This window comes from Monopterus albus, unplaced genomic scaffold (assembly GCF_001952655.1).
Source record: "Monopterus albus unplaced genomic scaffold, M_albus_1.0 scaffold124.1, whole genome shotgun sequence".
NCBI classification, from domain to species: domain Eukaryota; kingdom Metazoa; phylum Chordata; class Actinopteri; order Synbranchiformes; family Synbranchidae; genus Monopterus; species Monopterus albus.
The window spans coordinates 689548-713286 of record NW_018128004.1 but is presented as its reverse complement, the minus strand read 5'-3'; the positions used below and the strand labels follow the sequence as shown (position 1 = coordinate 713286).

General features: G+C 40.7%; 1 protein-coding gene across 2 annotated transcripts in view; it reads right to left on the bottom strand.

Moving 5' to 3' along the window:
- The window catches only part of cltca (clathrin, heavy chain a (Hc)), a 35297-nt gene that overhangs the window by 5586 nt on the left and 5972 nt on the right, over positions 1 to 23739 (bottom strand). Inside the window, exons 2-25 of one of the 2 annotated variants that reach the window (XM_020612349.1) lie at positions 16888 to 17095; positions 15604 to 15606; positions 12163 to 12431; positions 11788 to 11949; positions 11558 to 11671; positions 10987 to 11160; positions 8916 to 9113; positions 8551 to 8751; positions 7923 to 8075; positions 7544 to 7666; positions 6578 to 6715; positions 6281 to 6445; positions 5935 to 6115; positions 4802 to 4965; positions 3300 to 3425; positions 3070 to 3212; positions 2620 to 2854; positions 2396 to 2518; positions 2168 to 2313; positions 1883 to 2066; positions 1598 to 1790; positions 1121 to 1278; positions 762 to 1034; positions 271 to 588 (exon numbers count right to left, since the gene is read on the bottom strand). In XM_020612349.1, the coding sequence (XP_020468005.1) occupies positions 271 to 588; positions 762 to 1034; positions 1121 to 1278; positions 1598 to 1790; positions 1883 to 2066; positions 2168 to 2313; positions 2396 to 2518; positions 2620 to 2854; positions 3070 to 3212; positions 3300 to 3425; positions 4802 to 4965; positions 5935 to 6115; positions 6281 to 6445; positions 6578 to 6715; positions 7544 to 7666; positions 7923 to 8075; positions 8551 to 8751; positions 8916 to 9113; positions 10987 to 11160; positions 11558 to 11671; positions 11788 to 11949; positions 12163 to 12431; positions 15604 to 15606; positions 16888 to 17095 (4152 nt within the window). The remainder of the gene's footprint in view (positions 1 to 270; positions 589 to 761; positions 1035 to 1120; positions 1279 to 1597; positions 1791 to 1882; positions 2067 to 2167; positions 2314 to 2395; positions 2519 to 2619; positions 2855 to 3069; positions 3213 to 3299; positions 3426 to 4801; positions 4966 to 5934; positions 6116 to 6280; positions 6446 to 6577; positions 6716 to 7543; positions 7667 to 7922; positions 8076 to 8550; positions 8752 to 8915; positions 9114 to 10986; positions 11161 to 11557; positions 11672 to 11787; positions 11950 to 12162; positions 12432 to 15603; positions 15607 to 16887; positions 17096 to 23739) is intronic. The other variant, XM_020612350.1, reaches the window with a different exon arrangement.

Genomic DNA, 23739 nt, shown 5'->3' with positions numbered 1-23739 from the left:
TCAATTTTGCTATATTGTTGCATTTTATAATGCCATATTCTTTGACAGATGTATTTTTTTTATTCAGTAATCATTAAACACTGTTAAAACGAGAGGGTAGTGAAAGAAATGCCCCATCATAGGTTTATCACAATGTAATTTCAACCAAAAACATTGATACAAGCAGTCACCATAAAAAATAAAGACCTAATGTACAAAAAAAATACACGCCCCAACCCCTCCCCCCAAAACAAAACAAAAACAAAAACAGTTTTTGACATTTAATCAGACCTTAGTAATGATGTCTTTGAACTGTCCTTCTTTCCAGGCGTCTGTCGGGTGGTTCATCATGGTGATGATGGCATTGTCATACTCCTCATACTTGTCGTACAGGAAGACCAGCTCGGCCCATAGGTGAGCCTGCTCCGCTGCTCTCAGCACCTTCGGGATGTTAACTCTGGACCAGAAGAGCTCCAGATGCTCCCTCATTTTCTGGGGCTTAAACTTTGAGTAAAGGATGGCCAGCTCTGTGAACATCCCCATGTGAGCACGCTCCAGGCCCAGGGCGGCCTCCAGCATGGTGATCAGCTCCTCAAAGTAACCACGGTCCTGACAGAGAAGAGGGAGTACAGAATATGGTAAATACTTCTCAGTATATGGGCTACGTTCCTAAGATAGAATGTCTCGATTATATATTTAGATACAATAAGATAAGGTAAATCCAAAAAGTGAACTTCAGAAGCTGAAAACAAACACAAACAATGCCTTTTTTTCCATCTTACTTGATAGTAATTGATCAGCTCCTCCAGTTCGTCAGCATGCACCACAATGTGCAGACCACACATCTGGGCCAGTCTGAACTCCTTTCCATCCACACAGGCGAAGCACACCTCTTTCCAGGTGCGGGTGCTGTTTGCTTTGCGGGCACCATCCACAGCAGCCTGGTACTCCCCGAGGTGCACCAAAGTTGAGGCCAGACGACCAAAATTGGAGACGTTGTTGTATAGCAGCTTAGCGGCCTCATACATTTTCTCGTCATAGCAGCGGTCACCGACCTACATAACAGATTGAACAAAGGCAAACCCTTTCACTTTTGACCTGATGCCAAATTCACAAAGGGCTGTATGAGAGTGAGGCTAACCTGCTGGATGTGAGCATTGTTGGGTCCATTAATAAACTCTTCCAGTTCAGCCAGGCGATTGGTTTTGGCCAAAGCAAAGATGAGCTCCGTTTCTACGTAAGACTCACGGGCTTTCTTACGAGCCATCTGAAGAAATTTGACCAAGTCCTCCCAGTTACCTGAAACATAGTCCGTCATATAAAGTGTGCTCTGTACTGATCAATTTCAGCTGAAATGGCACTGGCAAATAACTACCAGCTTTCTCTAAAATGCTGCCTTCTGTTCATAGGGATTCATCAACTCATCTGCTTGTATCCTTTCTCACCATGCTTTATTTAGATTTGGAAATCTCTCTAAAGAAATTTGTAGCTAGCAGTTGAGAAACATGATAGCATGAATATGACCTTAGATGAGTTAGACACTATAAAATAAAATCTCATCCAATTCTGATGCTTTTTATTTCCTCCTTTTTAACTCGTGCTCAACAAATCTCCATACCACTCTTATCAGCAGCCTGCACAACCTCCATGTATGCAGAGGGGTCATCAGCTTTGATGTACGAGTCAATGGCCTCCTTAACTAACTCCTTCTGCAGCTGAGCCTTTGCCAGCTGGCTCCACACAGCTGGCTCATTGCAGCGCTCTGCAAACTCATAGGCTCGGTCAAGGTTGCTAATATGTTCAATCAGCACCTAGAGAGAAAGACAGGAAAATGAACATAGATGATCGACGCTTTTTCACTCCATGAGGTATCAGTCTAGCTGTTTAGGAGCCAACAACTGACCTGCACAGCAGAAGTGTTGACGTCAAACTTCTTAAAGATGGCAAAGGCTTCCTCGAAAAGCTCATTGCTGATGGCAATGTTGGCGATATCAGGAGCGTCATAGTTATCCAGCCTGCTGATGTACTCCATCACACGAGTACGGTCAGCTTTGATCGCGGTCAGGATCAGCAGGTTCTGCAGATTTCTGTGGGAGAGAGAAGACATGGAATTATAAGAACACTTTAATTTTGCAAAGTAAAAAAAAAAAAAAAAAAAAAAAAAAAGCACTATCTTCCTGTTAAACACCTGTGTTCACTGAAGACAGAGTTGTCCAACACAATCTTCTCCAGCAGCTCAATGAGCTCATTGGGCAAATCTGCAGTCATGAAGGCCTTAACTGTGACAGATACCTCCTCTGGGTCCTGGGTTTCAGACAGTGCTGTTTGCACCACCTGAGAAACAAAGGATTGGATGCTTAGAGAACAGCCATAAGTTGGATCAAACAAGATATATACACAAGATGAGTTGTATTACCTGGTCAATCAGCGGTCGCCTGTAGGGGTTGCTCTCCAGCAGCACACTGGCCCACAGGTCAGGGTCTCTACGACGGACCAGATAGCGAGACAAGCTCTTGAACAGGGAGTTCTCATTGCAAACCTGATGTAAAGAGGAAAAACTATTAGAATGCTATTGATTATAGTGACACAGACATCAGGATAAATATTGAGATTCAGGTGAGTACAAAAACTAATCCTCACATTGATCAGCTCCTGGTCACACTGTCCTCTTTCATATGCCACACAGGCCAAGTGGGGGTCTCTCTTCTCGCAGTACTTTCCCACCACACGGCTATCATAGTATGGGTTTTCCCGCAGGAAGCGTTCAGGGTTGTTGTTGCTGTCGATGTAAATCTTGGCCAGGGCATTATGGGTGGCAGGCTCCTCGCAGCCTTCATGGATACGAGATTCCAGCCAGGGCAGCAGCAGCTTCAGCCTGTAGGACAAAAAGGATGACAGGGTTCTCTCTGACTGCTCACACACCTTCTCTGATCTGGATGAAGACAAATCCTGAGTGGAGCACCACATAGATATGGTTCTCAACTTTGGGATCAATTTTAGGCTTGATTCCATGAGTTTAGATTACAATAATTTATTGTAATCCCCCCCATTGTAATCTGTCTAATAATCATAGACAGATTATTACAGGACCTGTTTCTCTTTTCCACCTCAGCGACCAGTTCGTCAGTAGAGAACTGCCCCCTGACTACCAGGATCAGGCTCTTTATGACATCCTCTGAGCAGTCCACGTCTAAGAGACCTCCAATCACAACAGGCAGACGGCTAGGATTCACCTGAGACACAAACATTCTTATGAGCTTATGTCTGTAATGTAATTATGCAGAGTAATAACAGCCTGAATAACTTAGTGAGCGCCTTACCTTCTGAACATAAATCTCAATGTACTTCTGCAGGTTATTGCGGTACAGGTAGAGGACCAGGTCATGGACAAAGTCAAAGCGGTCACAGACAATGATGAGTGGCAGCTGGTCGGTGAGTTTGGCTTCCTATCAGTCACACAAAGCAGAAGGTAAGAGGTAACATAATCATGGTGATCTTTTACTACTGCACTTATAACAGGTTTTTTTTTTTTTTTTTTTTTTAATGAGCACAAACTTATTTTACTGTAGTTTTGCCAAAGTAACTCTATAGCTGATGACTGGTGTACTGACTCGTGTAAGATGATAAAGAGATCCATCAGAATTACTGAAAATTAAATTTAAGACGTTATGTTCCAGCTACATCAAACCTCACAAATCACACAACACATTATGAAGGAAGGGAACATAATAAAAGGTTTGTTGCTACAACAACTAGATGCCACATTTTTTGAATGATTAGAGGATGCTTATGTACTGTAAAATGTAGTCCCTTACAGTAGAGACTCAGAACAAGACCTCTAAATAGTCTAAAAGTAGATTTCTTACCAATTCACAGCCAGACAGCTGTGAACCTTCAGGTTACACTAGGCAGAGCTAAACACTAGTGCTCTGTTCCACAATGCACTGCTGTGCTGTTGCCATCCACACTCATACAGGAGTGACAAACTGGGATTGTGCTCCTTGTAAATATTATCTAAAAATATGCTGCACTGAATAGAGGCTCATAAGCGACTACAGACTAAACACACAGATACCTTGAATGTTTTAGTGCCTGTCTCATAGTTGTCACATATGGAGTACAGGGCCCAAGTTGTTTATCACTGACTGCAGTCAACAAAAACATCCAATGAATGACTAGGACTACATAAAGGTCAAAGATAATAGCTTGCACCCCTATGAAAGTATGGATTATGGTGTATGAGCATACAAGATGTGTTCATACAAATCCCAGTTTGCCTAAAATTAAGGGGTAGGGATGGAAAAAGAGAGACAGAGTGGAGAGGTCCTGTACTGTGATGAGGGATGGATTTACCTGGTACATGTCCTGCCATTGCAAAGACAAACAAGGAAAAAAAAAAAAAAAAAAAAAAAAAAAGAGATAATTGACTGCCATCAGGGTGGTTGTTGAACATTTTTCACCAATACAGGGGAACTACGGGTGATGGCAATAATTTTCCAATCTATAGGGAGGTGTCAAATATGTAATCTGTGAAGCTTTGCTTTTTATGACATGGATAATCTTAAAGACTGACTAGGCACTTCAAGGAATTTGTGATATTAATGAAAACAGACTGGAAATTTGGGATTTGAAGTCTGCAACAATAGAAAGTGTTGTCTTAAAACAGACAAGGCATTAAATTGAAAAACATCTGATAGTTCATTCAAAAAGATACCTGTTGTAAGGGTGAGAAAGGAACAGAAGAAAAAGAAAGAGTAGACTGGGAAGAAACAAGCTGTTAAATGTTAGTGTTTGATCATCCCAGTTCTCGCTATGGCTTTACCTTGAGGAAGTTCTTGACTCGCTCCGGGTCATAGCAGTTACTCTCTCTACAGATCCTCTCTACCTCTTTGATCTGGCCTGTCTTGCAGGCAGCCTGGATGTATTTGAAGTGAACTTCGGGGTCCTGACTGAAGTTCACAATAGAGCCCAGAAAATAGAACAGACCTAAGAGACAGACAGTCAATTACAGAACACTTCAAAACAACAACATGCATGTCTGCAACTCTACCAATCTGACATCTTTAGGAATCCAGTAATAATACATCCTGACAGAAATCTGACATTAAGACCTGGCTCCATCTCTGCAGTTTTTCTTGTCCCCATTCAGCTTACCTAACCTTTACGCTCCATTATTTCAGTAATGATAGAGGAGCTGCACCAATTCACCTCCAGGACATTCTGCACAGTCCACTGATTGCCCTGGTTCTGCTCTGACTTTCTTGTCTAATTGAGATTAAGGGACATCTACCCATGTACATATATAACTGTAACTGAGGGAAAAGTCAAATGTTAGCGTAATGTCTGGTCTGAATACAGGACTATTTAGGGAAACAGCCCTATTTGACAAAACAAACATTTTAAAGGATTGTACAAGTGACTTTTCATCACTGTGTTTCTGACTATACTGGTCTTATGACCCAAGCAGAAATAAAATAGAGTATAGGACCCCACCCACCCCCAGTATGGACAGTTCATACCCCTACCCTCTGGTCGGAGGCTCAGAAGTGTGAAATGCAGGACCTCAAGACTGAAAAACGCTTTCTTTCCGACTGCCATCAGACTCGTAAACAGCTGACTCAAGATCTACCTCATGTAATTCCATCTGTACTGTTTACATACTCATTTTGCACATGCATATTTGCACACTCACTGCTGAATATTTGCACTTCACAGCTCCCACATAGCATCTATTCTCTCTGCATTATAGTGTTCTTGTTGTATTTTTATTCACTTCTTACTGCCTATTTAGATGTGTTATTGCTCATCTACTTTATATTTCACTTGTATTGTGTGGCATTTATGTAGACGGCAAAGTAAGAATTTCATTGAAACACGTTTCCTAACCGTGCATATGACAAATAAACACTTTGACCTTGATATGAATCAGTTTGCCAGTATAAAGTTTGTGTTCACCTTCAAAGCTCTTAAAGGACTCAAAGAGCTCAGTGAGAGCCTGTGTGGTGAGCTGCTCATGGTACTTAGAAGCCACCTGAACACAGATCTGCAGGTTCTGGCGGATGTTGGCTGACAACATGGCCCTGAGGCACTCCAGGGAGTCCTCCACTGACAGAGCACCAAAGTAGTTCACCAGCCACTGAAAATGCGGAACGCAACGTTAGTTTGAGTCACTGGTTGAGCAACATGTGCTAAAGTTTTGACCCGAGTTGATCATATATTCATAAAACGCAATGAAAATTTGACAAAGGAAAAAAGTTTGTTGTTTAAACTGAACTTCATTCAGTCGGTATCTGAAACCTACCTCTGGGTTGAGTAGGTGTGTATGCACCACAGCGCGCTTGATGTCGTACAGGTCGGTATAGTGCTCCAGCGCCCTCTGCAAGAGTCCTGCTTTCTCACACAGCTGGGCAATATGGGCGCGATCATAGTTGGTGAACATTTGGTTGCCTAGGATAGCATCAGCAACCTGCAGCCCGGATATGAATGAAAATTGTGTGTGTGGGGGAGGGGGGGAGTAGGAAAAAAGATCAGAAAAAAAAAAAAGCTTTCTGGTTTTATACAGTAAATTCCTTTTAGTAGTTTGTTTACAGCTGCTCACCTGTGGAGCATGCATGAGGTTCATCTCTAACAGCCGAGTCTGCAATGGTCCTTCTGAGGGTCTGTTGTTCTTTAGAGCATCCAGTAGGAACGAGGTGCACTGCTGGATCAGGTTGTACTCCATAAATACATCCACAATCTGGACACACAAACACACAGGTGAGAAACTGAACTCTAGACAGTAGGAGAGGCTGTGCAGGTGTAACTGCTATAACTGACAAGAACATTGCTTTCAAGACCCTTCTGTACACCAAATAAAGTACCACTGCACTGTAGCTATTAGTAAACACCTTTCACCAACATTAATACAATACACCACAGTCTCCTATAGCTCTGTGCCAGTGGCAGGATTAAACTGGAAAGATGTAAGATGACCATACACTTCTCTAAAAGTTCCAGATACAACACAGCTTCAACACATTTCCACTGACAGCTTCTGATATATGTTTTATTCTTACAACTCTTGCTGCCAACAGTATCGCATATTAGGCAGTACTGACAGCTTTGTCAGCAGTTTACGTTTGCATTGCACAAAGTCTGCAGTGGCAGGAAGCAAAGGAAGAAGTGCATTTCCTTTATATTACAGAACAGCTAAGGTTCACATGTGCTGCTAGGTCATGTGACTCCATCAAATACTGCTGGATTTCAAGGAAGGCTTGGTGCCGACTTGATGACTTCAGGCTTTTTTAACAGCCACCCTCAAAAGCTTCTTAGTACAACCCAACCCACCCTGTGCTGCAGGGAAACCGTTTCTGACCCCCTACTACACAAGTCCTGGTCAGATCTTTTGAGAGCATCGAGCAATGTTCTTAAGAGACCCCTATTCCACTCTTAATGATATGATAGAACAGCAGAGAGCAATTTTATTTGTAATGTGGAAGTATTTCATACAAAAATTTTTTTTAATTAATTAAAAAAATAAAAAACATCTATGGATTCCTGATGGAACATTGAAAATTCCTCTGACCTGTGTGATGTCAGCCAGTGGCTCCTCATCCTGGACCAGCATCTGGGCAAACTGCAAGCCTTGTTCTGGGTTGATTCGCATCACATTCCTCAGCAGAAAGATCCAGTCTGGAGTGTAGTTCACCTGGAATCAACAAAAGGATACATACATCTACTTACTACATTTTAGACCAGTGTTTAAATGTATTATGGAGACACACATTGTGGAAACATATGACATTTTAAAATATTGTGCTATTTTATGAAACAAATTCCTTTAATGAATTTGATCTTCTGCTGTGAAATTTATTCCTCATGGTCCGTCTTCTCCATGTATGCTGTCATTTGGGAACTATCAAATTTAAAGGAATTCAAATACTGCCTAAGCCAAACAGACATACCTTCTTGGCATACAGGACAATCTTGGGGAACTGACCAGTCTCCGCAAAGCACTGAATGACCTTGTTGGGGACATTGGCCCTCAGGTAGACACTGAGAGCCAAGGTAGGATCCACTGCCTTCACGAGGTCACCCAGTTCCTCTGAACACTCCAACTGTAACACAGGGCAAGTAACATCAGCACTGGCACCAAGCAAGAACCATTTTATAATTTGTTGAAAAATTGGATGTTTATACTTTGAAATCCTCACCCCCAACAGTATCTGTGCAAATTAACTTTAATGCCACAAACGCTAAATGAACAATGAATAAATACACAAAGAAAATACAAAGGAGAACAATAAAATAAAGAAAAATGAATAGCAAATACGGTAAATGCACGTATTACAAGATATTAAACTATGTGTTGAATATGCATACACATACATGAATTCACAGCTCCAGTTGCCAGTCTCTACCACAGAGGTAGCTTAGGAACTACCCATGTGTTCTTCCAAAGAAAACTTCACAAACTCTCACATAACAAAACTGTGTCACATGTTCCGAGCTAATGAGAGTCATGTAAACGAACAGGCAGCTCAGGAAGAGCTTCTTCTTGTGAGTGGAGGCTGCGATGGAGATTTGCAATACCTTGTCTTCCTTCAACCACTTTTCCAGAAGCTGCTTTCGTCCCTGCTGGAGGACAGGCCTGCAAAGCTCCAGGGACTCGAACTTGTTGAGCTGGCCTTGGTCCAACAGGATACCAAAGTACTGCAGCAAAGGGGAGGTCTGGCCTGGCTGGGTCGGAACACTCTGGAAGCGGCGGATGGTGTCCGGGGTACGTAGGATACCCTGAGAAGGGAAAGATCAACTGAAGGTGAGAGTATGCCTGATAAAAGGCTAAATAAGATGCTAACAAAGTAATGTAATCTAACACAGCAATCCTGAAATTACCCAATATTACATTCAGACCATGCCACAGCTGCTGACTGACCCCATGCTAACAGAATTAGTACCTTTGGTGCATTAGCAGCCACTTTGGCAGCCTCAGAGTAGCTGCCAGCAGCAAACAGGTTGTTGAACTTGCGTGCAAAGAGCTCTTCACCGCCGGCAAGGTTGTTGCGGACAGCTAAGCGGAGAGCAAGGTCAGGATTCTGCAGCACATTGGTGATGTACGGGATGATGTTCTCCTCTTCCACGCAGACTGAAAGCACCTGTGGTACAGGGAAACGTTTATCTATTAGGTGGAGATACAGCACCACACTGCTTCCAAGTCAATCTGTCAGATCTTAGTAAAACATACAGTTGCATGTCTTAATGTATGTCAACCATATTTTCATCTGCCTTCATGTCGATTTACCATATACAGTATGAAACATTAAAGAGCCCATGGCATGCTTTTCCTCGTTTGACTTATCTACAATGTTACAAGAGTGAATTATCATCTTAGACGTGACCCAAAGCTCAAAAGTGAGATGAATGTATGTCCTAGTATTTCTATGCAGAAGAAACTCAGTTTATACATCTTGTAAACTATTGCTTGCAAGACTTTTTTCTACCAAAATAAAGTATCAAGTTCAAAATGAATGAATATTTGCAAAAAGCAAAGTTTATCAGTTTGAACATTAAATATCTTGTCTTTGTGGTGTATTCAATTAAATGTGGGTCAAAAAGAATTTGCAAGCCATTGTATTCTGTTTTTATTTACGTTTTACACAATGTCCCAACTTCATTGGAATTGGGGTTTGTAATTAATCAGTAGTGTTACAGAGTGATGCCTCTTTACCTCATAAATGAGCTTCAGCTCACAGTAGTTAGCATGTTATTTGTGTGCCCACTGGATGCCGCAGGGTCACCAACCCGACAACATTTTGTTCTGTCATCAATTTAAGTCATGGAGTTAACGTTAGTTAACGACAGCTTTGCTAACACGACTGTAGGTGTCACTGGCACTGATGTGTGGCTGTGGGTGGGGTGGGTAGGGGTTTTAAATCATGATGGATGTCAGCCATCGGTGATGGACAATGGCTGGCACAATCCCTAGTACAGTGTCCTGAGTCCTCACTGTCCCATAAACTGGCAGGTTGTTGTGAATCCACACAGCTAACATAGCGAGATATGGTTTACATTACTTCTTAACTTAAAATAACCTTTCTGTACACATTCTAACAACTCTTTGTAAATAGCAGACATTTTACACATTATGCAGCCTGAAATGAACCACTTAAAACATTTAGCGCAGATATACATTTACTGAGAAATGGCACAAATCCAAAAATCAATCTCAGAATTTTAAGAATCAACATCGAATTGTTCAAATAAAAATTCTATATTTTTATCCAACCCTAGTTGCGACTGTATGGATTCTTTTTCTCACCACTGTGCCTTTCTCATGCATTCTTCAAAGTGCCTGCTTGTTGACCAAGCACTCTAGTGGTTTAAAATAAATGTTATGATAAAAGCGTGGTAATCAGGTTGGTACATTGTTGGCAACTAACCCACCCAACTAGAGGCACTGAGAGGCTGTGAACATGCACATGTGATGTGTACACACACAAACACAGTGAGACCTGTCACTGCCTCTTATCAGCTTTCCTCTCTTCACTCAATAATTCATGCAGCGTGTGGCCTGGCTGGAGCATTACTCTTCATATGGTTGGATCCAGTTCTACTTTCTGGTTCAGCGTTACAAAAGCAGTACGACACAACCCTCTCCTCTACCTCTGCATGAAACACTACACCTTTGATAATTTATAACACCACCTGGTAAAATACAAGCTTGCCTGGTGACAACAGACAAACAAGGAGATGTCGTTATTACCCACAACTGACAACGGAAGTTTAATGTGCTTGTTGACATTTGTTAACCTGCATCAGATTTGCTGAACATATGACTGCTGATGAAATGAGGGGTATATAATGAAGTATCAGTCCTGATGTGGCCAGGTGATAGAGTTTAGGAAGAATATTAAGTTTCATCAGCAAAATTCAGTACTGACATCAACAAGAGTGAACAGCCACACTAAACATCTGTTTAATTTCCCTGAGCATGTCAGGCAAGCACTGAGCACTGGCTGACATTCTTACCTGTCCCTTCCTGTTGACTCCGATGATGCCTGAAGTGGCCTCATGTGGAGCGGTGACAAAGATGGTCTCCCCACTGATGCGGTTCATGTAGATGCAGGTACCTGTCTCCAAGTCATACAGGTGGATGTAGCCATATTTGGTAATAAGGAAAACCACATCCTGCTTGGAACTTATCTGTCAAAAGTTAAAAAAAAAAAAAACATCAGCAACAACAACAAACAAATAGACAATCTAACTATGATAAGAAAAAATATCTCATGTTAATTGCTATGGTATATTTGGCTTTAATTCTACAAATAAGCACCCTGAATGATAGGGCAAAGTGCCACTGGGACAAATAAGAACAAAATAGGAATATAGCAATGTCATTAGTTTCATCCCTGGGGGCTACAGGTCACAGCACATGAAGTTGTCCCCAAAGACAGAGACTCACTGTGAAGTCAAGGATCTCTGCTGTGAGTGAAGACACTTCCTAGGTGTATAGATGTTGTATAGATGTTCACATGAATAATTAGCATTTTTTATGTGGATTTTATGGTTAGTAGCCATGTGCTTAATTATGGAAACATACCTGCATGGCCACAGGAAAGTCATTCTGGGCTTCTGGAGGGAAGAACACATCCACTGCTTTCTTTGGAAATGGCTGGTTGCCAGTTGGTGGGGTTCCGACTTCGATGATGTGCAGCTGTGTCAAAGAGAGAAAACTTAAGTGAGCAACTGTCTCAGTGAAGTTTTTTTTGCCATGGTAACGTCAGAGATATTAAAATCTGTTCCCTCTATTATATTATTAACATCAGTCACCTTTCCTCCAGCCTGGCCTCTGACGGCAAAGCAGAACAAAGTTGACTCCTCTGTATTTCCCTCCATCTTGAACTGGGCAAAGCTAGCAGCATGGCCTTCGATGGGCTGAGAAACCTTTCTGTCAACAGAGTAGAGCTGCATGGCTCCCACAACCCGATTTTGCTGAAAAAGGCAAAACAGTACACATAAAAATGTAAAACCAAGGTTAACCAGTACTAAAGGTAAAGCTACTGTGTTATCTATAGTCACTTATGAACACAGACTATCTACTGTATATGCTCTGCGATTAAAAGACATGTTTGAGAGGTAACGATTCAAAACCACTGAAGTCAGCTTGTTTGGCATTAAACCAGAAGGCATGGAGTAGCAAACTACCTGGGCTGAAATACCAATGAGCAGAAGCCATTTCTGCTTGGCATCAGTGCGGTAGTTGATGATCTGGCAACCTGCCAGGCTGGAATGGCGGTCAAAGACTTTCACAGGTTGAGAGTCACCCTCCATGCTCCAATGATAGACCGCACTGTCAGTCACAAGTGCAACTGTGTTAAGGGAGATCCACTTCCAGAAAGTAACATCATCTGTCATGGTGTGTGCCTTCATCTTGCTCTTCATCTCAATGTTGAAGATCTGAAGAGTTTTGGCAGCTAGAGGGGGAAGAAATGGGGCAAGAGCCAGGCCCCAGAAGAGTGTTACAGTTTCTGTATGTGTCTACAAACACAAGAAAATTTTAACAGAAAAATTGATTCAAATTGGAAATACTGGTAGTCATGGCACAGAGGCAGCAATGCCATGACTGACAGATAGGAGATGCCATACATGCTGTAGTCGGAAATTGTGTCGTACAAAGTACAGTGAGACTATAGAAAAAAATACAAATGAGATCCATTTCAACGTCCTGAGATGCTAAACAAGGTGTGATTGTGTCAGTCGTGTACTTGGAGCAAGTACATTTTTTTCTGTTCTAAATACAACTAGTACATGATGAGCTGACAGGCCAATGAGAACAAATAACTGTGGAGCTGTCCGATGCCAGATACATGTGTAGTGATAAGTAAATTAATATGATGGACAGTTATTTTAATATGCTTTAACGTAATGAGAACTTCAGTTAGCAAAACGGAGACAAAGAGGGACGTGGTCTGAGTGTGGATGACCTTGTACTTAGTACAAGTTACTGTAAGTAAAAATGTAAATAATTTGAACTAAACTGACCAAAGCTCTTGAAAGATGTTCAATTAATGTAATCAGTATGCGTCATGTACTTTTATATCCGACTACATGGCCCACCCCATCAAATGAACCACCTCCATAGAGAAACAAAGCAGACAAAGGATAGAAGCAAGAAACAAACAATTCACAAAAAAGGCAAACACATCTGCATCGGAGTCAACTAGAAAACCAGTGGAATATGACAAATACGTAGTGGCACGATTAATGGAGAGAGATGCATTTTGTGCAAACAGGAAAGGTTTCCAATAAAGATTATGGCTGTTTAACAACAATGGAAGCTAAATGCGTTTTGCAGCTTCTGGAAAACAGACCAGACACTCAATGTTCAAAAAAAAGTTTCACTCACCTGCATTTTTGTTTTATTAGTTAGGGTTAATTCATTGAGCTAAAGGTTTGCTATGAAGCAGTGTGACTTCCTTGTTTGTTCATTATTCGGTACTCATCAACAAAGTGAGAAAAAGCAAAGACCAATGCATTAGCACGACCATCAAGGATCATTTTGCCATCACTAAGCCATGGAATCAGAGGACAACAAACAGTGTGGTGAATGAACCACTTGCTGCAGCAGCCACATTTTGAAGAGCAAGCAAAGGAATTTAAATTGAATAATGATGAGCTACTGGAGGTGTGTGTGAGTGTGGTGTCCATCCTTCAGATGTGGTTACATGAAAAGGTTAATGCTCAATACTGTGTCACACGACAAGGTAAGATGAGAAACATCAGGGAAGACAGTGGGGGTGGAGAGAGGAGAATTGGGCTACGCTCACCCTATGATGTATAAGAACAGACAGGTGTTACAACCTGAGCCAACATGGATCCTCTCAAGAGTCACTGCTGGGCTACCTGTTCTTTCTCATGTAGCTGAAATATCCAGCATACTCAAAATAGTTCATGATTGCTGTGACTGAGGGGTAGCGTGCAATGCTGAAATACTACTGTGTTTGGTGGGAAGCATTTTCTGAACTGTCCTAATCAGAAGAGGGTATTACTTTAAACTGTGGTAATCTGTGTCTCTTTTTTTGCAGTATTAAAACAATAACTATTGGTAAAAAAAAAAAAAAGAATATGTAATTTTCATTATTAATCAGTACAAGTTTGAAATCAAGATTCTTATGTGTTTGCTGTGCAACATTAAACCAGGCACCACACATTGTGCAGTAATGCAACTATTAATCCTACCACTACTGCTCATGCCTGTATGTCACACATTTGTTGGCTAGAGCATTATAAGAGTTCAGCAAGCAATTTCTTACTGCACACGATACCATGTCCTCAATGCTAAAGACAGACAGCTTCTTTCACAAATTTTAACAGGAACAGAACCAGCATTACACAAACACATCGTCATGTTCTTTGCCATTAACACTTCAGCATCAAACCAACAAAAATGACCTTTTACCAGTGATTACCTCATCATTTCTCATTGTAAAAGATTAAAACTAACAGTTGTTCAGTAGATATAATCTCAAGTGTGGTTATAGTATTTTATTATAAAAATGGCATTAACTGGGGTAAACCCAGTGGTCATGTCAATGCTCTAAGGATCATTTTAAATGAAAAGTAATATTGTCATTATCCAGGAAACCTCAAAGATCTCTGGGGCTTAGACATGCATTCATTTCACAACACAAAACTGTGGCCACAAGAATAAAATTTAGCCAAACATCCTAAGACATAAGATCAGAAAATGTTATTTTAATAGCTGGATAGTGGCAAGGCCAATGGCTCAGTACAGACAAATAGACACCCAAGGCTACTGGGCTCTTGAATTAGCTGAAAAGCCAGTGTTCCTTAACTCTTACTGGCGATCAAATCTAACCTGATTTTTCTAATATTCACAATGTTACAAGTGACCTTTAAAAGTTACTTTCCGAAGTCTCCTCATGACCCCAGTTCACACCTCATCTGACAGATGATAGAAGGATTTAACATCAGGAAGATATGAAATTAGTTATTAGATATGTTATAAATGTATAATTGTTGTCAGATAGCATCAGATTTCTCACACAGGTTACAAACCACCTCATAAACTCTCTAGTAGGAGGAGCAAAAACTAATCCCTAGTCTTGAGTGTAGAGAAATGCTTGTAAGCAGTTGCTATATTAATAAATAAAGACAACTGGAAAACAAGTGAAACAACAGGATTGGGTAGTAACGTCAGAGATAGACAAGATGAATTAAAATGAATCATTTCACCCACAGTATTATCACATGTAAATGAGTTCTAAATCACTTCTTCATATAGTAAATAATGATGGAATGCCAGCAAGCTATAAGGATGTGAAAGATAAATCCTGTTTACAAAGAAATATTTTCAAAGGCCTAGATGTGGAAAAAGTTCCAAAGAATTTTCCAGTTTTTTTTAAGGAAAAATGATGCATGATATTTTAAGATAAGCCATTAACTTAAGAGCAAATATAAAGTGTCCAACAGCACACAGTGGTAAATTACGTCATGTCAGCTTTAATACGTTTACTGATCAGGGCAATGCTGAATGAGGTAATTTCGCATCTGCAGTTTTTTCATAAAAACTCTCTTGAAAACAGGATTTTACTTCCACAATTAGGTAGTGAAATTTCAACTCACCGTCTGCAAACACATAAGAAAGCAGTCAAGTGAAAAAAAAAAAAAAACAGAAGAAAAGACAAAAACAACAACAAAAGTCAAAGCAATCATTCATGGATGTTGGACAGAATAAATAAAATATGCTATTTTGAATATTTAAAGGACAAATGTTTGGAAAAAAAAAAAAAGTTGGCCAAAAAAACAAAATAAACAAAACAAATCAAAACAAAAAACTTCATAGCAGAAAACCTAAAACTGTTGGATGTGTACTGACATAAATAAATGATATATGACAAATATTTCTAATCTGATAAAATACAAACATGATATTCGATGTCTTTATTGAACACACCCATTAAACATACAAATTGATGGTGGAAAAAGTAATGACAACACAAGGCTTCTGATCGTTCAGCTGTTGCGCTGCATTATGGGATTTGTAGTTTGTGTGTTACTGGCACTTCATATCGCTGGGCCATTAAATAAAAAAATAAAAATAAAAATTAAAAATTAAAAAAAAAGATGTAAAACATGATCTCGTGGGCCGGACGTAATTGTACGCCAGGCCGGATGTGGCCCGCGGGCCTCGAGTTTGACACGTGTCTGCAAGCGGAAGCTCAGAACAAGCTGTGTGGTGCAGCAGGACAATGACCCTAAACAGAGTCAATCTGCCCCAGAATGGCTTTGGAGACACAAAACCTGCTTTTTGGAATGGCCCAGGCAGAGCCCAGACCTCAATCTGATGGAAGATGCTGTGGAATGACCTCAAGAGACCTGTTCACACCAGACGTCATAAGAATATGGCTGAGCAGAAGCAGCCATAGCAGAAGGAAGAACGGTCCAAAATTCCTCCTCAATGTTGTGTGGGTCTAATCCACAGCACTTGCTTGAGGTTATTGCTACCAAAGCTGGTTCAACTAACTAACTAAAAAACTGTGGCCATGACTTTTTCCACCATCACTTTGTATATTTAATGGGTATTTTCAATAAAGACATGAAAGATCATGACTGTGTTTTATCATCTTAGAAATATTATTTATTGATATTTGTTGTTTTGGTGAAGATCAAATCACATTTCATGTCCAATTTATGCAAAAAACCAGGAAATTGCAAAAGGTGCCATTACTTTTTCTTGTAAATGTATTTAACAAACAAGTCAGAACTGAATGCTACAGGCCCCTCACATGGGGCAAGTTAAAATATAACACAAGGTACTATAGCATAGTTTTCTCAACTTTTTCCTCTGGTAACATTGTCACTGATTTAGAGAAATGTGGCCTCTGTAATGCCAATACACTGCCATACCTTTAAGTGCAATGACCTTGCTGGCTGGATTCATTATGGCGCTGTCAGCAGAGATGGGTCTGCGGATAGGTGTATTGGGGTCGGCCATGTCAATGATCACCACCTGAGTTTGCTCGCCCACCTTCTCTCGGATACAAATGAACTTGTCTGACTCCATGGTTAGGGTGCTGAAGCCTATGTTGGCGGGATTGATCCCCAAGTTTTGGAGCTAAGTGAAAAGGAAAACAAATTGGGCATGTTAGGTTGAATGAACTGCAAAAGGTTACAGTGAAATAAAACATCATTTACAAATAAAATCTATGACAACACTGAGGTTGCTCTCTTCCTGCCTCAATCTCATATCCATGCTGTAATTTCAGAGGACTTTGTTTTAGTTTATTTCAATTTCACTTCAAACTCATGCAGCATTTCCCCAGAGGAGCTAGTGCAAGCATATGGCAAAGTAAAGGAGGGCGAAATAACCCTGCTTGTCAGACAACAGGAAGTACTGCAGTGAGTATGAGAAGCCTGGCAAGTTACTTTGTTAACAATGTGCATAGCAATGATGACTTTGACTTCAAATTCATTAAAATGCCTGTTGCTGACCAGCAAATATGCAAGTTGGTCTAATTATAAGGCTCTGACTCAGCCAGCCAATGTGTTCACCACACCTGACACTGAACAGCAGTTTTTTGGACACATGGGGTTCATCCCAACAGTCAGAGAACTGGTCTGGTGGAGAGTTAATCCAGCACCAAATTCTCTACATGTGGGCCAAAGAGGAAGCTACAACAATATTACACAACATTTTAGTTTCACTACTGACTACTACAAGCAACTTATATGGTCTGAATTCTTGCAGTTTATTGCAATGGGTTCAGTTGTGGTTTGTCCTGACAGTCACTTCTGTGTGATAAACCACGGTTTTGTGACCCATTCATCCCATAAGACTCATTACAATTTCCCAATTTCTGCCACAGTAGCTTTTCTGTCCCTTCGGACCAGGTGGAATAGCCTTCACTGCCTTTGCGTGTCAATGATGCAGCAGTTCATGGATTGTTTCTCCTTGGACTGCTGTCTGGCCATAATAATTTTGCTCTTGTCAAAGACATTTAAGTCTTTACACCTGCCCATTTTTCCTGTATCCAACACACTGACCAGTTGTCCCACTAACCTCTAATACAGTATATATCCAAACGTTGACATGCAATGTTTTTATAAGAGAATCTGTGAGTGGTCTTAATGTTCTGGCTCGGCCCAGACTTGTGGGTGTTGCAGCAGAACAATGCAAGACAGGTCAGGACAAAAAGTTGCTTAACCTGCACAAAACAAAAGCCCAAGGCTACAAGCAGACTGCTTTGCAGCTAGCATTGTAACCGATCATAACTGATCTGTGAGCCACATGGATTTCCCCTCATGGTACACATGTGAACCACAGAATTATTGCAAAGTTTAACCTTCACGGTGTGAAATACAGTTTTACTACAGCTACTTTTTAAAGTCAAAAATTCGATCTGAACCGAACTGTGAGTTTTCTGATCTGTCACACCCCTATCTGCAGCACTTAACACTCGCAAGCTCTGCAGCCCAGCAGCCCAGCTTACCATCAGGGCATCTTGCCTGCCTTACACAAACCCTGAGACAGCATTAGTTATTCAGAGCAACCAGAACAGCTCTGGGCAGTAGAGTCAAGACTCTGATACACACCAGGTATAATAGTTACAGCTATAAAATAAACTACAGCAGATAAATGTTACCAATAACAGTGAAGATGACACATGACAAATTACAAAATGTACACAAACAACTCCAGTGTCTTCCCGATAAAAAACTGCATCTGGCAATACTGATGTGAAGTAAGCCTGTAGGAAACTACCATAAGCCATGCTCTGCTGTTGCAACTTCCTTTTCTTTCACAACCTATCAGCAACACATCCCATTTGTACGAATGCTGTACAATCACTTGTAGCTATTTGCAGCATGATTTCCTGATTAACCATGAGGCAGTGGCTGTGCACATAAATCTCTTGTGGTCAATTGTTTATATGTTGTTTTTTTTTTTTTTTACATAATTTTCACATATTATAAAAAGTTACTTGTACAGTAAGATGGCATCAAACCCTGAATTATTTAAAAAAAATACATTTACAAACAAAAGAAATACGTCTATGCAAACAATTGATAGTGAGAGAAACACTTTTACTCTGGTACAGTCCATTTTTCTAAGAGTTCTCACCTTATCGCTTATTAAAACATTATAGCATCTGTTGCTGTAATATGCTGCTGTGTGCAACATTAAACTGTACACACATCTGCAGAGGTACCAACCTAACAAAATATCTCTTTAGTAGGTGGCAACACTTAGATGATTACTCATGGTAATCAATACCTGGGCATGAGCAAAATTTACTAATGTTATTTGTTGAACAAGAAAATATTCAACATAGATTAAACATTGTGTACTTTACTTAAACAGTCACGAAGGTTAACAGATTAATAATTTATGGTTCTCCAATTCAAGTTACATGTCATGAGTAGACTTGGATCTCTACAAGTGCCTACAGTGTTTGCCTTCCATAGACACAACTGAGCCCTGTTTGGTGGTGAGTGTTCATTTCAAGGCTTGCTAATGATAAAATGTGGCTCCAGTGGCAACAGTTTACTGTAGTTGAGACCTAATCAGCAAACACAAACCGCATTTCCAGGAATTGCTTAACGAATTGGGAACACCTTTTATCAATGACAGGCCACACCCTTCACCCAGCGCTGCCCCACCCACATTCTTTCACTAGTGTGTAACCTAGTTCCCCCTCAATGACTTTGCAATGAATGACCTTACAGAACAAGTGTTACTACCAGCCATGGGTAAAGAATTGAAAACTAATATGGAGCAGGTTTTTACCAGAGTGATTAGTTTTTTTTTTATTACTCCAGAGGGTGACATCATACACAAACGTCACTGCAGCCTCCATGCCTCTAATCACTAACACTGTGCAGTATATGGGCCTTGTTCACTAAGACAACACTGATTCAAACACCAGACAAAGTGAAATGGCCTACAGTGATAATCTTTACTTTAGGCTTAACATATTTGCAGTAATAACTAGCAAGATTTTGCTTATCAGAGTACTATAAAAGTGACACTAAATATGGATTCATGCAAAGAGCACACTCTTCTTCTGTACCAGAAGATCCATACACACAGTTGTTCTGAGATCAAACACCATGTGTATCAACTCTAACTTTCTTTAAATTGTCTCTCTAAGCTCTGGAAACCAGACTAAGTCATGTCTACCTAAGCAAGCAAGGAGGGTTATTTCACAGTAGTTTTCTAGATAGAATTCTGTGCTCTCCATTTGTCTGGGATCAGCAAGAAGCCCTGTCATTCACAATGAAAGCATTTATAAAATGGGAAAAGGGCAGCACACCACAATCACAATGAATATATTACCTCTGTCTCTTGGAATAAAATACAACAAATACAGACATACATTGGAGTGCTGAACTGGAAGACAGACCACACCACAGTTTAGTCTGTCCGACTGGCTTGCTATGGAGATGCTGTAGTAAAACACTGCTGTGGGCTAACAAACTGTGACATAAATGAGCAGGAATTTGGGTAAAAGCAGGTCAAACCAGCAGAAGCTACCACCAAAGTGGAAAATCATTTAGGGATTTTGTCTGGCCTGCACGGACATTGCTACATTTAGTCTGGTAGCACAAGCTTTAATGGCAAGATAACCTAAAACTTTTCATTAAGGACACGAATAGAGGGGAGAGGATCACTCTAGGATTATCAAGAAGTAATACTGTGGTTATGCTTGGAAGTTTTTAAAGGAAATGCTAGTGAAAACACAAGAAGCAAAAATGTACTTTTAAAGGATAAAGAAAACGTGGTGTAAAGCTAGTGGATATAAAGGAAAAAAGCACAGCCAAGAGGAGGAATTACAGAATCAGTTTATAAAAGCACCTGAAGGCTAATCTTGCCAACCAGATGCCATTGCAACAAATTGCCATCAAGAGGAATAGTGACTCTATTACACTATTACTATGATTAGTCCCTTGGCAAACCATTACCTCTGAATCACTCCATTCTAGCGTGTCTTCAATGACATGAGATTATAGTAGGATATGTCCCAAATTACTCTCTCTGCAAGCAGTGAGCAAACTGCCAAGCAATGTCAGCTAAGTGTCCTAAATTCATGTCATTCAATAAGGAAGACAGTCAGCTAAGTGTCCTGAAATTTCATCAGGAGAAATGAGTGCTATCTATTGGTACACTTTGGTTGTTTTATTGAAGACTTACTGCAATTATACCAATCAGTCACATTAACATGATGATCTACTGCTGGCCGCAAGAATGAAATGACATGCACCACTAATAGTAGGAATGTGTTACATCACATGATGAGCTGTAGAAAGGAAGAGAAGACAGAGTCAAAAACAAATCCAACATGTTTTGACAGTCTGAAAGATATTCTGTGCCCTCCTGCAACTATTTTTCAAACGTTGTGCTGCCTGCCCTGTACATCTAGCATCGAATGGCAGTTGAAGTGGAAATAACTCACTTTGTGGTTATTAGTTGTAGTTATTGGTTAACGCAGCTTAGTGAGGAAAAGGTAGCACTTGGTGCATGGCATCTCACTGCTAATGCAAACACAGCAGAATTACTGCCATGCGAGACTGAGATCGCACAGGGATCTAAATTACATTCACAATATGATCAATCATGCAGTCCTAGCTCTAGTACAAGCACATTTCATTGCCTCACCAGGAAATGAGACCGGGTGGGACAATGAGGTCATCAACATCCCCACATGGAGTTCAATTGGAAATATTTTTTAAGTGGGGGACTAGAGATCATTTGGACCTAGACTGACACACAGGAGTGTGATGAGATCTTGTGATATTAAAATGTGATGACATTTCTTGTCAAGGTAAAAGCTGTCTCACGATGTCATGACATAACAGAACCAGAGTAGCAGCCAAGTGTGACAGTACATTCACATTATTAGTCTGACAAAATCACAACTCCCTGCTGTGTTTTAACGTACAGGGCTGTATTGGCTGGGGGGTGAGGGGTTGCAGGGAAAGTGTGATACGGCCACGTTGTGACAATTCAACGAGAGTAGTTTCATTCACATTTCCAGTCCGTGAGTTTGTGTTGTGTTTTGATTAGCCATGCTGCTAATGTACCCTACTCTACCTCAGCAACAATTTACCACCAGTGGGTTGGCAGTGATAGATTTAGAAGAAAAAAAAATGCTGTTTAACATCCAGTACTAAAGAAAAAAACATGACGTGTTGTTATGGTGCATTAACTGCGGCCCAAATTCTAAAGTGAACAACAGTGTAACAATGTTCCTTGTTTACGCTGCCTCTGGCTGCTGCTGATAATTAGTTCAGAGTCAGGCTTCCAACCTGATCCAACATCTTAAAATGCTACACCAAACAGTGTCTCTGGTGTCTGGAATAATTTATGGGAAGCTCTTCCACTTAAACATGCAAATATGCAACATGCATTTATTTGAACATCTCTTCATTTTTATCCAGCATGAGTACTGCTGAAGGCTTCCCTGCAACTGGTGCAATATGTCAGGCATCCATTTGATATGGGTCCCAAAATCATAACAGTATTTTTATGCAACTCTTGCTCAATACAAATAACTGATATGTCACACAACCCTAGTAAGAATGTTTTCTTGCTCATATGGGCTGATCCACAGATGTTTAGCCAGCTCAAAAAACACTAGGTTCTCTCAAAAACAGGCTATGCCATAACCCATAAAATTGAGCTGATTGCTGCTACTGAATCTTCCAGAGGTAAGGAATTAGGCAGCAGATTTTAAATATTCCTCTTGACACAAAGGGAGTCCTCTCTGGTGATTTAACCTGTATGCTCTTCCCTCAAAAGGAAATCAGCATTTTGTTCAGCAAAAATGCCCCGTGAGTGTCCCATGTATGTAAAGTTCAAGGCAGGGCAGTGTAGGATGTCCTATGTAATGTGCTGATGTTTGCAGCACTTCATTGCAGTCCTCCACAACAGGAAACCAGGGACCCATTGTCTACTAGGACTGAATCAACAGGCCCACCAAGTGCTGCCTCCTCCCCAACCATGTGATACTGGTATAGGACATGTGACCGGCTCAGGGGTGAAGAGCAAGACAGCTGACTTTACTGTTAGATAAAGAAAGCAGGGAACAGAAGGAAGGAATGCATGGACTTCCAAAGCCTGTCCATCTCCACTTCAAGCCAGTCCTGCTGAGGTGGTTTTGAGAGTGCAGTTTCCTTTTTCTGCCAAATGAACTTTATCATACATTTAGACAGTGCTGCAGAATGTCAAGTGCTCAGCAGATCTGCATCCTCATCAGCCTGTCAAAAGATAATAGCCAGCCAGTTACTAGTACAGTTCAAAGTGTAACATGCAAAACTTGTAAAGTGATATTTAAAAAGCATGGCACAATAAACAGAGATAGAAGGGTATGTGTCAAGAACAGATTAAAATTACCATTAAACACCATGACCACTTAACCTACTGGCCTGTAAGTCCTATCCTGTTCAGTGTATTCAGGAAACAATTCTGAGACCACTAACATCTATCCATTTTCCTCCGCTTATCCGGGACCGGGTCGCGGGGGCAGCAGTCTAAGCAAAGATGCCCAGACTTCCCTCTCTCCAGACACTTCCTCCAGCTCCTCCGGGGGAATGCCGGAGTCCAAAGCTCTGACAAATGGTACACCACGAGGGATTTACTGGCTGCAATGCCAAATAATAGACACACTTTCTTCTGATTCTATTACATGTTGCACCTCTTTACATTTAGATAACTACAAATATCAGACTTCACTTTTAGTTGGAGGTTTGTAAAAAAAA